At 42.7% G+C, this 15,086-nt stretch overlaps 4 protein-coding genes across 4 annotated transcripts in view; 3 read left to right on the forward strand and 1 right to left on the reverse strand.

Annotated features, from left to right (window-relative positions):
• LOC131878969 (ichor-like) overlaps positions 1 to 447 on the forward strand; it is a gene marked incomplete in the record, with an annotated part of 3,324 nt that extends 2,877 nt beyond the window's left edge. Inside the window, 1 exon segment of the mRNA XM_059225146.1 lies at positions 1 to 447.
• A 183-nt stretch (positions 448 to 630) lies between these two features.
• On the forward strand, positions 631 to 4,317 carry LOC131878970 (dynein regulatory complex subunit 2-like). The gene is made up of 6 exons (XM_059225147.1): positions 631 to 1,016; positions 1,312 to 1,491; positions 1,879 to 2,175; positions 2,438 to 2,635; positions 2,714 to 2,911; positions 3,708 to 4,317. Exons 1-6 carry the CDS (start codon positions 870 to 872, stop codon positions 3,948 to 3,950), a joined length of 1,263 nt encoding a protein of 420 aa, XP_059081130.1. The 5' UTR covers positions 631 to 869; the 3' UTR covers positions 3,951 to 4,317.
• A 65-nt stretch (positions 4,318 to 4,382) lies between these two features.
• On the forward strand, positions 4,383 to 9,723 carry LOC131879495 (transient receptor potential protein-like). The gene is made up of 17 exons (XM_059225840.1): positions 4,383 to 4,607; positions 4,680 to 4,871; positions 5,011 to 5,173; positions 5,245 to 5,454; positions 5,524 to 6,051; positions 6,129 to 6,330; positions 6,407 to 6,552; positions 6,616 to 6,796; positions 6,873 to 6,936; positions 7,391 to 7,524; positions 7,609 to 7,745; positions 7,826 to 7,988; positions 8,056 to 8,263; positions 8,331 to 8,420; positions 8,490 to 8,652; positions 8,735 to 8,897; positions 8,963 to 9,723. The coding sequence occupies exons 1-17, from the start codon at positions 4,467 to 4,469 to the stop codon at positions 9,588 to 9,590; spliced, it is 3,513 nt and encodes a 1,170-aa protein (XP_059081823.1). The 5' UTR covers positions 4,383 to 4,466; the 3' UTR covers positions 9,591 to 9,723.
• Positions 9,724 to 9,728: 5 nt separating this feature from the next.
• Positions 9,729 to 14,667, reverse strand: LOC131879494 (GATOR complex protein Iml1-like). The gene is made up of 9 exons (XM_059225839.1): positions 14,536 to 14,667; positions 13,994 to 14,432; positions 13,781 to 13,912; positions 13,505 to 13,690; positions 13,287 to 13,410; positions 12,978 to 13,195; positions 12,663 to 12,906; positions 12,442 to 12,598; positions 9,729 to 12,379 (listed from the first exon to the last, which is right to left on the reverse strand). The coding sequence occupies exons 2-9, from the start codon at positions 14,216 to 14,218 to the stop codon at positions 9,853 to 9,855; spliced, it is 3,813 nt and encodes a 1,270-aa protein (XP_059081822.1). The 5' UTR covers positions 14,219 to 14,432; positions 14,536 to 14,667; the 3' UTR covers positions 9,729 to 9,852.
• Positions 14,668 to 15,086: the final 419 nt, after the last annotated feature.

Genomic DNA, 15,086 nt, shown 5'->3' on the forward strand with positions numbered 1-15,086 from the left:
GAAGAACAAGATGACGGTCCTCGCCTGGTCCGCTCTTTCATGGCTGTTCCATCTAAAAGACTCGCTTTTCAACTGGCGACCCATATACGGGCCATGCGCGTGTGTGTGTGTCTGTCTGCCCTGTCTGCTGCGGATAGTGACGGGGAGCAGCAGGAGGAATGAAGACCTGTGCTTCCTCAGTCCTCGCCCAACGATTCATCGACCATTCTTGGCTGAGCAAGAAGTATCTATCATGCCGTTGGTGTTCATGACTCTTGACTTGTCTGGTGATAATGATCGAATTGGTTTTTAGGTCTCTTTGACAATTTATACACACAAATACGCACTCACTTGTTAGCTGCCTTCCCTCCATTCTATAAAACCCTTCACTTTGTCCTGTCGATATTATTGTTAAGAAGTGCCTTTTATGTATCAATGTTAGAATCTATTCGCAAATAAAACGTACAAAGGACGGGACCGTTCAACGTTCGCCATGATCTTTGTCTACCATCAACCCATCGTCCTGAGCAGTAGAGCTAACTGTTTTAGCGCCTTCGCCATACAAGTCTAGCGTGAATAGTCCGCACCGAACCTTAATATTGGTGCCATCGACAGATCTCTGATATTTATCTGGAGCAACGTCGTGACTTCGACAGGCCAAGATATACCGGCCCACGTCTAGGGGAGGGCAAAAAATGGAACAAATTTTGCATTTCTGTTACAAAAAAAACCGCACTACATCTCCCAATTGACGATAAAAAGCAAGATGTGATCATGAGAAAGCTCTTCGTTTAAAGGTAGAACCAACCCGTTTGTTTGATCAATTCTAAAATCGTCTTTACATTCATTCTTCGAAATAAGGAGCCAATAGAAATCCCAACTGGTACACCATGTCGGGCTCAAACAAGAAGAGCTCAAAAATGAGCAAATTGGCCAAAATGAATGAGCAAGAGAGGGTGAAATACATGGAGAAGCGATTGGCTGAGGAACAGGAAGTAAAGAAGAAGAAGGAAACGCTAATCACGGGATTCTTACAGGTAGAATAGTCCATGACAATTCCAATAAGTTCATGACAAGTAGGTTAATGTGCCAATGAAAACAACAAGTGCGAATTTCACGAAGCTGTCTGATTGTTTTCAACTGATGCTTTCTCAGCTTTGAAATGATCCTGTCGGAAAATGAGCGAATCTATTATGGTTTTGAAAAAGATAACCGATCATTTTGCTCTGCAATTAGTTACCGACATTTTCGATTATTGAGGTTGTATTTTTCGTACTTGTTATGGCGCCGTCGTGTGTCAAATTATCATGACAAATCGGATTTTTTTTCTAGCTCAAAATAGGTCACGAGGCAAAACTATTCACTTTGAATAGCCCAAAATTGATCGAACAATGGAGGAGGTTATTGCGAACCGTGAAAACGGAAGACTTGAGGAGAGACATTGTGGCATTGCAAGACTCCTTCAATAAGGCTATTCAGAAAAAGTCCGACCATTTGAAGTGTCTATTGCAGGTAATGGGAACATAATAAATTACCAGGAACTTGCCCATGAATTAGAAACGTCCTAACTGACCAAAATAAGACTTAATATATACTTACTGGCCCACCCTCAAAATAGTCCAAATATATCTAATGGTAAAAAAACGGTGGCAGTTGTAAAAAAAAGTAATTCGCTCATCTAACAACTATGAACAAAGGCGAATCTTGAAGGGAGTCTGAGGCTGTTTACACACATGTTAATTTCACTAATTGTATTTAAATTTCTCTAGTCATACTAACGCAGAGTTTTGAAGATGAAATGATATGTAACTGTTTTGGGTGAAACCAAGATATATGGAAGAAGATCCATTAAAACATTCAGACACTGCGCATTGTATATACTCATGACTAAACTTTCAGGACTTTGAAGATTCTGAATCTCAGTACACAATGTGTTTCCAAACAGAAATTACAAGCATCGTTAAACTCTATCAAGTCAGTCTCGGTCGTCTCTCCGGGATGATCAAGAACCAAGAGACCAATGAGTCTCATTTGATGTCCACTTACTTCGACATGAAAAATGATGCCCTCACCAATCGAGAGCGTGCTCTGGCTTACCTGCATGATGTTCTAATCGCTCTGCAACAAAGGGCAAGCACCAAAGAACAACTTCTGATGAAGAGCCATCAAGTTCTTGCGGAAGATATTCGGAACAAGGTAATTTCCAAAAGAACAAACCAACAGGATTCGACCAGGTGAGGATGACCTGTTTCAGTTATTTAACCGTGCAACTCTCAGTTCAACCGGAATGTCAGCTTTTTAGCTTGAAGGACTTCAGTTAGGGCGTCCACGCTGAGCAAAAAAGTGATAGAAGAGTACAATACAAAACCAATCGCAAGTTTTGGTTCGAAACACGTATCGACGCATTGTAGAGAAACGAGCATCAAAACTTGACATAGGGTGACCAAATATGTTGCAGAATCTTGAGGAAAAACAGTCGTTCCAAATTAACGCCGAGGAAATGATGGTGGCGCTCTGGATGGAAATGAGAAAACAGGTTTCTCAATCTTTCGTCAATTCGGAAGAAAAGAAGCGCCTTTACAACGAATTAATCGCACGTGACAAGACGGGGGTGGCTGAGGTACAAAACAACAACCAAATCATTGTGAAATTGAACGTGAGTTTCCGTTGCTTTTCGATGCCTCAAAAGCGCACAATACTCATTCATTTGCACATTACATGATCTATCTTTTAGGAGACAGCTTCAAAGGTCAAAAATAGTTTGACGAGGGCGAGTGAGGCTCAAACCAGTCGTTTGAGTGGGCTGAGTCAAGAATACGAAACGTTGAAGAGCCGACTATTTGAGGCTCGAAATAATGTTTCGAGAAGGCGGGATGATATAGAGCAACGCAAACTGTCTACATTGGCCTGTCAAATTGAAGCCTTTGATCAGGTATCCGAAGCTTCATCTTGAGAAAGTCCTATTTAATAAGTACTATGGTTGTCAAAGTTGAACGCACGGTGATGCTCAACGCGTTCATGGATAGGCACTGGGAACAAAAAGCTTAACATTTGGAAACACTTCACTTCCAATTTTCTAGGCTTTCACGTGGCTGATTATTTTTTTTGCAAAGTAACATTGCTTGATCGTCAACTATCAAAAATTCTTGTGATTAAGAAGATTCAAAACACTGAATTGAGATTTTGTTTTTGAGATTTAAGATGGCTAACATCTTTGTTCTTTCAAGATTTCAAAATTATCACAATTAACATTTCAGACTTGTAGTTCAGAGGACAGGAAATAATTGTCATCGAATTAACTCCATATTAAAGGCAAACAATATGATGGTTCGTTGAATCAAAGCAACTAAAAGACGAGTTTTTTATTCGTTAAAGAAAGATAAGTCGGTCAAAAATGTTGCCAATAGTAGATGAACATTGAAAGATTGAATGCCCATTCCAACGTAGCATTAAAGACTAGGATTACAATGGGTATGTGTTTTGCTACTACGTCTCATGAATGTTCCCTTTCTGATGCTGCATTACTTTCATAGCATTTTACATCACGTTAGGCGTCTATTGAGCTCTAAAAAGAACAGATCGTCACATTTGAGCCATATCATACCACCAAGAGTATGAGATGAAAGTTCAACCAATGCAAAGGAAGAAAACACTGCATGGCACGGACAGCTTGAACATGAATTCCGTTCGAATTGGTATCAAGTTGATAAATTTATTCTTCTGCGTAGGTGTTGTCGTCCACGTCGAAAATGCACAAAGAGTCCCCCAATCAAATTGCTACCGTTCGCAACAAAGCGTTAACTCTGGATCCTTCATTTCGACAAGGAGAGAAATTGTCCACCATCTTGAGATACCAACTCCAGGAAAAAGAACTAAAGCGGACAGTCTCCCGGAATAAGATCCAGCGGTTAAAATCCATTCTTAGTGAGGTCATTCAAGAGGCAACGAGAACAACCAAGCATAACTTCTGACTAACTTAAGGAACTACTCTGTAAAATTTGGAGTGCTGATCAATATAATTATGAATGCACCATTACGAAGCATTGTGTTTATTCGAGATGACCAAGCACATAGCATTTTCTTGGCTTCATCCAGAGTTCGGGAAGCCATTCATGAGAATCAGCCTTGAAGGGACGCCCTTGAAAGATTGCTCTAAAATCGCCAGCCTTTAAATCAGGAAAACAAGCTCAAAAACATACTCAAAGGCCAATTCTTTGAACTTAGAACGATTGAAAATCGGAATTGATATTTCGAATTGTAAAAATAAACACGTTTGATGCAGGCTGAAGTTTGTAATGTTATCTAATCACGAAGATAAAAAGAGGAAGATTGATGAATGGACCATGTGGACCATCGTATTTACTTATGATTATGTATGGTGTTTGCAACGAATGAATAAAAAAATCGACGTTTGGCTTTCCGTGTCTCTGGGAAGTTCACTTTCCTTGGCTTAGTCTGGCTTGAGTGTGTGTCATGTGATCATCAAGATGACCATAAGTAAAGATCCCGAAAAGGCTCAAGCAAATGGGACGGTTCGAGCCCCGTCGCTCAAAAGGTCATCCAGGACGAACAGTCATGAATTTGAAACTGTTCGCCCAGAACAAAGGGTGCTCACACCGGATGAAAAGGTGAGACAAATTCATTTCATGCTGAACACCCATTCTGCACAATTGTTTATTGCCATTCATTGCATGTTTTAGCTCTATTTGCTCAATGTTGAGCGAGGAGATGTGCCCAATGTCAAAAAGACGGTTGCAGCTTTGCGTGGAAAAAAGAACATCTTTGACATCAATAGCGTTGACCCTTTGGGCAGAAGCGCCTTGATCATTGCCATTGAGAACGAGAACCTGGAAATGATGCAGTACCTCCTTGAGGCTGGCATTGAGACCAGGGTAAGATGATTTTTTTTGCACTTTGAGCCACGAAGTAGGTACATTAGTCCAATATCTGACATGATATTTGTATATTGTACCCCGATAAACGTTTAGAAATACGGAAAAATAGCTAGATTACTAAAACAAAATTATTCAGGATTCATTGTTGGTGGCAATCCGAGAAGATTATGTGGATGGCGTGGATGCGCTTCTTCGCCATGAAGAGGAAACCCACAAGTCTGGTACTCCATACTCTTGGGAACAGGTGGATCAAGTGACTGCCAATTTCACATCCGATATTACTCCCCTAATTTTGGCAGGTATGAAGATTTATAATGCCACTCATTTCATAAATCTGGTACGCACTCCTGCAGAGATTCCATTCTTTTAGCTCAAAGAAATAACTATGAGATCTTGAAAATGCTTTTGGACCGAGGTGCCACCATCCCTATGCCTCACGATGTGAAATGTAGTTGCGATGATTGCGTGGAAGAAAGCACTGTCGACTCCCTCAGGTTCAGCCTGTCGAGAATCAACGCCTACAAAGCTTTGGCCAGTCCATCTCTCATTGCTTTGAGTAGCAAAGATCCAATCCTGACAGGTGCGCAACAATCGTCGGCTAAATTGGCCCTTCTTTCAAGGATTTAAAGAATTGGCCCATCTTTCACAGCTTTTGAATTGAGTAACGAGTTGAAGCGCTTGGGTGTAATGGAGTCCCAATTCAAAGAGACTTACGCTACGTTGAGGAAGCAAGTCCAAGAGCTAGCCACTGGTTTGGTTGAGCAAGCCAGAACCAGCTACGAGCTAGAGGTCATGTTGAACCACAATCCATCAGGAGAGCCCTGGATTCCCGGCGAAACACAAACTCTGGAGCGACTTAAACTGGCGATTGACTCCAATCAAAAGAGTTTCGTCACTCATCCGAGTGTCCAACAATTATTGGCCGCTATTTGGTACGAGGGCTTGCCTGGATTCCGTCGTCTTCACATTATAAAACAAGTGACCCTAGTCATTAAGAACGCTTGCATGTTTCCCATTTACTCCATGTTCTATGTGGTTGCGAAGAATAGTTCGTATGGAAAGTTCGCTAGCAAGCCTTTCGTGAAATTCATCAACAACTCGGCTTCCTACATGTTCTTTCTTTTCCTCTTGGCCTTGGCATCTCAGAGGGCTGATCAGATTACCATTGATATCATTGGTAAGACAACCATAACTGCCGTTCTATGAGCAATAACAGACTACCTACACCGATGTTTTCTCGTGAATTGCTTCTAGTGCTTGTGATTCCTGGGACCGAATGGCTGGCGGAGATGAAAGCTGGCTGGATCAAGCATGAAAGGGGGTCTTTGCCCACTGTCATTGAAATGGCTGTCATTCTGTGGGTGAATGCTCTGCTTTGGAAGGAGATTAAAGCGGTCTTCCGAGAAGGGCTTCTTGAATATCTCTCTAATATGTGGAACATTGCAGACATCGCCAGGTAATCCCCTACATTTGGTTCACAAAGATTGAATAATTGACACACAACCGTAAAAAACGCATCAATTTTAACACAGCTACGGAGCGTTTATGAATTGGATTGGACTAAGAGTCTTATCGTTCATTATGGTCCAAAAGGAAGTTTGGGAGGGAAAACCCGCCGATGAGATATGGATCCCTCGGAGCCAGTGGGGAGCTTTTGACCCTCACTTACTCAGTGAAGGTACTCTTTCTAAGGATAAAGTAATATGTCTTTTACTCAAAAATCTTTGTTTTTTGGGGGCAGGGATGTTTGGGGCGGGTATGATTTGCTCTTTCCTGAAATTGATCCATATCTTCAGTATCAATCCCTACCTGGGACCACTTCAAGTGTCTCTGGGCAAAATGGTCATTGATATCGCGAAATGGCTAGTATTGTACGTTTTGGTGTTGTTCTCATTCGGTTGCGGATTAAATCAATTGCTATGGTGAGTTTCCTCATTGTTTATAGCCATCAATATTATGGACACTTTATTTGAGGTACATTTGGATAAACTGAAATAGGTACTATGCCGATCTGGAACGGCAGCAATGCTACAGCCTCCCTGGAGGACTACCTGATTTTGATGTGAGTGTAATTGAACTAGACAAAGGTATCTCTAGAGTTGATTAATTGATTTGGACAGTTTATGTAGCAGTTTGTAATCATTTGCAATAATACGATAAGTTTTGCGAATTACACCGGCACTTTAAATAAACTGACAGCTCACAATCAAAAATTTCAACTTAAGTAAGCAAGCTGAACACGTAATTCTGAATTCCATTGCAAAGAGTTGGTTAACGAAATTACCATCATATGCTTAAAAGGTGAAGCATTACAAGTGTAAACGAACCCTAGCAAAAAAAAAATCGATGACAAAGTTGTGTAGCTAAAGGTCTCAGTGATCCCATATACCTACACATACCTATATACTATGTTTTCACTTTGACCTGAAGTAATGACCGTTCAAAACGGTCATTCCACAGAAACTTAACTTGACCGAACAATGGAGTTTCCGTTCATAATTGAGTTCTCATTTCAGGAAAACGGGGATTCTTGTGTCATGTGGAGACGATTTGCAAATCTATGGGAAACCTCTCAATCCCTTTTCTGGGCTGGTTTTGGTCTGGTGGAACTCGGTGACTTTGATCTAAAAGGAATCAAAGAATTTACAAGGTGAGGGTCTTTCCAATCGTCTGCTGTCTGAACATACAAGGTCAAATATAAATTGATTGCGTGGATTTGATTTTATGTTTTTAGATTTTGGGGATTGTTGATGTTTGGAAGTTATTCGGTTTGCAACATTATTGTGCTATTGAATATGCTGATTGCCATGATGTCCAATTCTTATACCATCATATCAAGTCGATCGGATATCGAATGGAAATTTGCCAGAAGTGCGTCGTCAATAATTGAGTTTGAGTGAAATATGTAAAAAAGAGTTCAATTTGAACAAAAACTGTCCCCCTTCTAACAGGCAAATTGTGGATCTCTTACTTTGACGAGGGTGGAACTGTAGCTGCCCCATTTAACTTGATCCCAAACACTCGAACTTTCAAGAGGTTCATGTTTTGGAAAAAGAGAGGGTGTGACTTAGCCACGGCCGACGAAAAGAAGAAAGCAGACAACAGATACTACGGGTATGCAAGTGCTTCCAAGTAAATTTGTTCTCTGAAGCTCGTATCAATTGCCACTCATGAATTTCAGGGTGGTTCGTTGTCTGGTAAGGCGTTACATTACAGAAGAGCAGCGGAAATCGCAAGACTTCAATATAACCGAAGATGATATCAACGAAGTTCGCCAAGACATCAACTCTTTCCGCTACGAACTCATCAACATCTTGAAGATGAACGACATGAAAACCCCCCAAATGAAAAATGAGAACACTGTCATGGGAAGGAAGTCAAAAGACCTGGTGAATATTTCTTCTCCCATGATTATGTTCATTGGTATTGGCTTCCAATTCCTATTTTCTTCTACAGGAAAGAATGATCCAAAAGGGATTCCAAATGGCCACACCTGAGGCCATTATGGAAAACGCATTTTCTCAACATATTGGAAATAAACCGAAGGTGAAAGACGAACTCATTAATACGTCTAAGAATATGTCAATTCAAGGACTTTTTTCTGTTTTGATTCAGGATATTTTCAAGCGGATTGCCAAGGCAGCTGCCAAGAAGGGCGAAAAGAAGGACTGGAACGATCAAGTGAAGAAGAGCTCCATTAAAAGTGATCCCATCGGAAGCTCACAAATTTCCATTCGAAAGAGAAATCAGTCTTTAAGACGATCACTTTTGGCTAGAGGTTGCAAAAATAATACACAATAGAAGTGTTTGTTTGATTCTCAATTTTCCACAGTCTTGAACCGATTTTTTACTTGTTACAGGTAATTCGAAGGATGAAATCGATGTCTGTTTGAAGCAATTGAGCTCCGAGCAATTGGTGTCTTACAACCCCAAATTGGTTGACTACACTCCAGCCACAAGGATCGCGTATGCCAAATTCAAAAGCCGATTGGACCAGATCAAAGAGCCAGATGTAGAGGAAAGGTGAGTTGTGTTCAGACCTAACTATTGGGATGGTTTTTTTTTAATACCACGACTCACTCCCGCAGCACAACAAAACCAGATGAACTGGAAGTGGCCACTAGAATCACGTTGGAAAATGAATCAATCTCCAAGATGCCAGCAGAGCCACCGAAGAAGCCCCCTCGAGATCCAGAACTAGTGAAAGCATCCTCTCCCATAAAGAGTGCAACAACGAAACTCGAAAATGAGACATTGGCAACATCCAGTAGTTCAGCTCCCGATTTGGTGCGAAAAGTAGAACCAATGGCCCAAGAGGAAATGATCGAGCCAATTCAACCAGAAATAATCCAAGTATCGCCAAAGCAAAAGATCGTTAAGGCAGAGGATGTGAAGGTAGACCCAACAGAGTCTACGAGTGATCTACCCGCAGAAGTCATGGTACAGACCTCGCCTAAAAAGGAGACCTCGTTGTTAGGAAATATTGAAGTAGAAATGGTCACGCTTCCAAAGGCTGAGCCCTTGAAAGTGGACCAAAAGAATGCCACGCCTATCACTTTGGCCCAATTGGACACAGCACAAGCGGAGGGGGTAGAATCTCGTGAGGAAAAGGAAATCGCCCAAGAGGAGCCCGAAGAAGAGGAAGAAGAAGAGACCCGTTTTGATCCGAAAGGAAAATCGATCAGTACAGGGCGAAATATCACTGGATGGATTTAGGTTTCAAAAACTTACCATCATCCGTTGCATTTCTAAATTGATAAATGGTATCTAACATAAAACATACATCGTTCACCTAATCTTACCATCTAACATTGTTTTTTTGAAAATAAATAACATTCATCAAAAACGAGCAAGCAAGCATGTTTCAGTTTTATTCAATATTTTCACACTTCATTACTAGTAAATCATCTAAAATACAAAGCCGATTCAAGTTGCAATGTTGGCATTGTCACTGACATTAAACTTAGCATTTCCACATTTAGCTAGTCGCAGTCGAGTCTGACTCAGGTGTTCCATTTGTCACCTCGGCTCTATGGGTTTCGTCAATTTCCGGCTCTGGATAGAACAGCTCCTTGAACACAGGATCCAATCTTCCGTCCTTGTTCTGACAAAGGCATCTGAAGTCGGCCAACATGTGATCCATGAATGGAATGTCGCCAGTCGCTCCCATGCTTACAAACACTTGTTTCCAACGTCTCGAGATCATGAAATTCCACGACCACAAGAACCCAGTGCCCGAATGATCGTAATGAGGGCTCTTTTTGGAGCTTCCACTCGACATCCCTTGAATCCCAGAGGCCTTCTCAGTCATGGACAGACTCCTGGGAATCAGGAGGGACATGTTTCCTGTGCAATGTATGTACTGATGATCTGTGGAGAACAGGATCTTTTGACGATGATCGGACGTGCTCGTGGATGGACAGCGGATGAATCCGAATCGCTCAGCAATCCTTTCTCGGAGCTGGAACAAGCGGTTCTCATCCAAGACCTCTTTAAAATCTGACAAACTGTTCGTGTTTAACTGAATAAAGATTGGCCCACGAACAGGATCTGAATTGAGGGTAATTGGCAAGGCAAAAGCATCTCGAGGCAACGGAAATAGGGCCAAATTGTGACTGAAAGCCTTTCTAGCTGTATTTAGTAGGAGATCGGCAATGGCCAAGCCTGAGGCCACGGTCCATTGCATAGTCATCTCAAAGGCCGAATCTCCGTCTAGTTGAGTCTCGTACATAAGATGACCCCATTCGTGGTGGGAGTTGTTTTGCTTTGTATTGGTGAGATTGAGGTAAGTATATCGGAATTCGGCCTTCGACTTGGGTGGCGAAGGTTTTGGCAAATCCATGGCAGTTAATTCAATTTCCATCCACCGCCGATAGTAAGCATCCACATCGACTCTTCGAGCAAAAACTTTGTTGAACTCTTCATCCCGGACGGAATACATGACATATCCAAAGTGGAACGCCCTTCGAGTATCGCCAGAAGCATGTCCAATCATGCCTTGATCAATCATTTCTTGAAACAAGGCGATGGCCTGGGATTTCTCCTTCAGCCCTGCGTACCGCTTGAGACTCCAATTAACCGCATCGTAACTCAAAAATGTGACGTTGGGTAACATCGATGAGGTTTTGACGATTACCGGGAAGTTTCCGGATTTGATTTGCTCCAAGATGTCCAATCTCATTTTATCTCTCGGCAAAGAGATTGGCTCAAAATCCGTCTCTGTTTTAGGAATGGGTTGGCGCTTAAGCTTATTGAAGCAAGAGTCAACCATTCGAAAGATACCTTCTACTCGAGACGAGGAATCTTTGGGTAATGGCAAATAGCAATCTCCGAACGAGAACTTCTCCATAATTGACTTCGTAGATTTGGTGAAGTGTGAGATTGGAACAAGTAACATTCGGAACCTCCAAAACTTGAGATTCTCATTCAACGAGTAATCTCCTTCACCTTTGGTACAAACATAATGGTCCATGTGATTCCAGTTAAAGATTTCAAGCTTTTCGGTTTTGAACTCGACCCAGGACATCTCGTACTTGTCGTTATCGGGTGCTTGAAAGCGGTATTGGTAGTGAATATTGGAGCGATTGATCGACTTGTTGGGTCTGAAGCATTTGATCACCACCTTCTGCTTGGATCCTACGTCTTCCACGGTTAGATGATGGTAAATCCGACCGATGGAAAGCCATATGTCATGAGGAGATTTGGCCTTCGGGAAGTTCTCGGCCCAAGTCATGATTTGTTGAAATCCCTGCGCCAATCGTTGGGCGACCAGTTCATGGAAGATGTCTTCACAACGAATCGACAATTGATTTCCACTCTTGTATCCGGATATAAATGCCTCTGGTCGAATCTCGTATTCCGTAATCAAATAATTGTTATCCAGATCCACCTTTTTGGGAAGGTAATCTGTCGTCAGAGGCAAAGATGCTGGTACAGTGAGCGATTTCCAATCCACGCCTGCGTTCCTCATCTCTTCCCAATTATTAGCTTCGGAAAGGGGTTGTCCAGTTAAGGCATCAGACGAGTCCAGCGTCTCTTCCACAATTGTGGCAGGTGTTACTTCTGCTTCGTCTTTGACGGCGATTTCCCGAGCAGGAGCGGCTTTTGGAAAGATATGGGTCCATCGACGCCGATTGGAAGTGATATGTACCTTGGTTTGAGTTGGATCAAAAGGATTTACCAAAACCCTACTTGGTCTCAGTAGAAGTCGCTTTATGGTTTGATGGTTGAAAGGCGTGTTCATTTTAGCGTTCTCGAGAACCTCGGACTTGCTAATTTTGGCCAAGGGATCCTCGTCAGTTTCAGTTTCATTTTCATCCACTCTCTCGTCGTACTGTTTCATGAAGAGCGGTGTGAAGATTGTCTCCACACTAAACGGACTTTTCAAGTAAGGTAATCTTGCAGTCCCAGGGAGGTTTCGCAGACTCGGCGGAGGTCGAATACGAGATTGGAACCCGGTGGTCTTCTTTTCACTATAAAAACTCAAATTGATCCAATGCGGCATACTGAAAAGGAACATGAGTCGATAAGTAAATTCAATAAATCTATGTTGCAGTTTTATGCTTACTTGTACGGGTCACTTCGAGGGTTTGTGAACTTTAACAAAGGTACAGCATGCAGAGGTTGTTGTCCCAAACAGATTAAGTCGCTGCCCACACCACTGTCAATAATTCGTTGTTTCGTGACTTGAGCCAATTCGAAGTCAACCTCAAATAGTCCCACACCTGAACATGAAGTATGTTTGTTTAAAGTGTATTTTGGAACCACTACATAAGTCCATTTTCTTGCCTGGCGTGATTACGATGCTTTGCTGACCCGTGCGGTCGAGATTGCGATTCAGATAGTGATTCTCAAATGTGTTTAAGGACATGTTGAGGATTTCCAGAAAGTTTCCCATTTCGGCATTGGATATCTTGCCCTTAGGCACACTTTCGCCTAAATGAGCATGGTATTCTAAGATTTCCGACCCATAATTTCGAATAAGCTTCAGCAACTTGATGACCACGGGATTCCAATCATCGTATCTCTCGTTCTGTAAAATGATTAGCTAAGGAGTGAGGGACTAGCACTTTCCAAGATGAATGCAACTGGCGATGTACTCACTTGCTCCACGACTTTATAAAAGTCCTCATAGAAACGTCCATTATAACCTTGGCGCAAACAATCTCGCATAGGTTCGGGAAACTCGTCCAATGATTTAGCCTCATAAAAGCAACGGGAGAACAGGACGATAGTAACTTCGTGCGAGGCGTTCTTCCGATGCCACAAGTTGAACATTTCCTTTAGGAACCCATCCACGGCTTTCTCATACACTGTGCTACCTGCAAGGTCAAACCCGGATTGAAGGGAAAGTGATTGAAAAAGAAAAAAACAGAAAAATTGGTATCAATTAATTTGCTAAACCAGTCTTACTTTTCTTCAAATCAAAATCGAACATTTCAGAGCTGACTTGAATGAATAAATAGACCATGGCCGTGGGTGATCGAAACACGATGATAGTGTCCTCCGTGATCAAGCCGCATGACACGGTAGTGCCCTAAGCCCACGGGACCCGAAAAGATCAAAATGAGATGGAGTACGTTAGTCAAATAGGGACCAGTTCAGTGGTCTGGGGGAAAACCCCAACGCACCTGATTCCACATCTCGCTAACCACCCCCAGGCGTCCACTGCCGGCGGCCAGTTCGACTTTCTTGTTTTGGTACACGCAAGCTCCCTTGAGTGAGCTGCGCAGGCGAAACATATCGCTGCGGCTTAAATATTGGTCGCGAAATATTAACTCCATCGAGTCCAATTGCACATGCTTCATTTGGGTCACCTAAACATCATGCCATCAACCAAAACATACATCAGTGACGATCCGGTTGTTCATGAGTTCGAGTCTAACATGGGGCTAGGCCTTACTTACCTGGGCCACATGAACATCTTTGAAGTTCTGGAACCGAAACGACTCGGCAATGGACTTTTCCACGTAGAAGATTTGTTTATTGAGTTTTTTGGCGGCGGCCGCGGCTGGATCGCAAATGTTACATTTCTTCAACTGGAAAAAATGACCAAGGCCAATTGGGTTGATTCGTGTCTTGCTCCGTACTGGCTTTTATACTAGGTTTCTCGCTCTCACCTGGAGCACAATTCGGGTGTCCTGGCCACTCTCCTCGTCGTGCTGGAAGATCTCGAGCAAGTGTCCGGGCACCAGAACATTCTCGGGGAAATCCTCCGAGCAGATCAGGAAGTCCTCTCCGCTGAAGGTGGGTTGGAAAACGGAGAGCTTGAGCTGAAGACCGGGTCCACTGGCAACCGACTCGCTCTGCGGCGGATGACTCAAGCCTCCCCGCAACGGCAACATGATGGATGGCCTCGCCTCCAGTCCACACCCGGCAATCCTCGCACACACCGATGGCCAACGACAGAGGACTTCTTCGGCTCCAGATGGGACGAAAATCAGCAATCAGCCAGGGAGGCCAGGAAGGCCAGGGATCACCTCTATGACCTTTAACCTCGCCTCCTCAAGAGCCTCATGAACCCCCAGTCAACCAAAAAAGGTGGCAACTTACCAAGCTCTATATAGTGACAATGCAATTGCGACGATATATGATAAAAGAGAGGGTCAACATCAGAGTGGAGGCAGGAACAAAGGTGGAACTACATGTATTAAAGACTTACCACTGAATCTTGGACTTGTAACTATGAGGGCTATCTATCAGCCACCAATCATCCCTCTTGAATGAGCCAAGGTGTAGGCACGAGCAGCCTACGACATTAGGGGACTCTAGGCCATGTCTAGGCAGACACCCCTGGCGAGTGTCTCGAATGAGAGTCTCTCGATCAAGCTTAACAAGCTCTTGGTCGGAACTGCTTATTTGTATGGAAACAAGCGAATAAAAACCGAGCAAATCGTTGCAAACGATGGAGATCGAGTTAGAATTGGTCCATTCTGACGTTTTACCAGACTTGAGTCTAGGTTGATTAGAAATAGGCCACCAAAAGAAAAAAATGGCACACAAACACACAAAAACATATTATGAGTAGTGATTGATGGGTCTTGATACAGATTTTTGATCTTTTAGCTGTTGAGGCAAAAGCTTGAGTTGATCTTGTCTCAGATCAAATGGAATCAGAGGCCTATTTTTAAGGCTTGTACCTCAAAATTTGGGCCTTGGATGTCTCCACGTTCACATATAGGGTAAATTGGTGCTCCAGATTACAACTTAAAA

This window comes from Tigriopus californicus, chromosome 4 (assembly GCF_007210705.1).
Source record: "Tigriopus californicus strain San Diego chromosome 4, Tcal_SD_v2.1, whole genome shotgun sequence".
Taxonomy (NCBI): domain Eukaryota; kingdom Metazoa; phylum Arthropoda; class Copepoda; order Harpacticoida; family Harpacticidae; genus Tigriopus; species Tigriopus californicus.

What these genes read in the sequence shown, in the direction of transcription:
- LOC131879494 (XM_059225839.1), bottom strand. Translation starts at nt 14,218, where the DNA reads ATGTTGCCGTTGCGGGGAGGCTTGAGTCATCCGCCGCAGAGCGAGTCG. An exon ending in TTAGCGAGATGTGGAATCAG is followed by an intron (nt 13,411 to 13,504) that starts GTGCGTTGGGGT and finishes CCGTGGGCTTAG; the next exon opens with GGCACTACCGTGTCATGCGG. An exon ending in AAGCATCGTAATCACGCCAG is followed by an intron (nt 12,599 to 12,662) that starts GCAAGAAAATGG and finishes CTTCATGTTCAG; the next exon opens with GTGTGGGACTATTTGAGGTT.
- LOC131878970 (XM_059225147.1), top strand. Translation starts at nt 870, where the DNA reads ATGTCGGGCTCAAACAAGAAGAGCTCAAAAATGAGCAAATTGGCCAAA. An exon ending in TAATCACGGGATTCTTACAG is followed by an intron (nt 1,017 to 1,311) that starts GTAGAATAGTCC and finishes TTTTTTTTCTAG; the next exon opens with CTCAAAATAGGTCACGAGGC. An exon ending in AAATCATTGTGAAATTGAAC is followed by an intron (nt 2,636 to 2,713) that starts GTGAGTTTCCGT and finishes TCTATCTTTTAG; the next exon opens with GAGACAGCTTCAAAGGTCAA.
- LOC131879495 (XM_059225840.1), top strand. Translation starts at nt 4,467, where the DNA reads ATGACCATAAGTAAAGATCCCGAAAAGGCTCAAGCAAATGGGACGGTT. An exon ending in GATTACCATTGATATCATTG is followed by an intron (nt 6,052 to 6,128) that starts GTAAGACAACCA and finishes AATTGCTTCTAG; the next exon opens with TGCTTGTGATTCCTGGGACC. An exon ending in GCAGACAACAGATACTACGG is followed by an intron (nt 7,989 to 8,055) that starts GTATGCAAGTGC and finishes CATGAATTTCAG; the next exon opens with GGTGGTTCGTTGTCTGGTAA.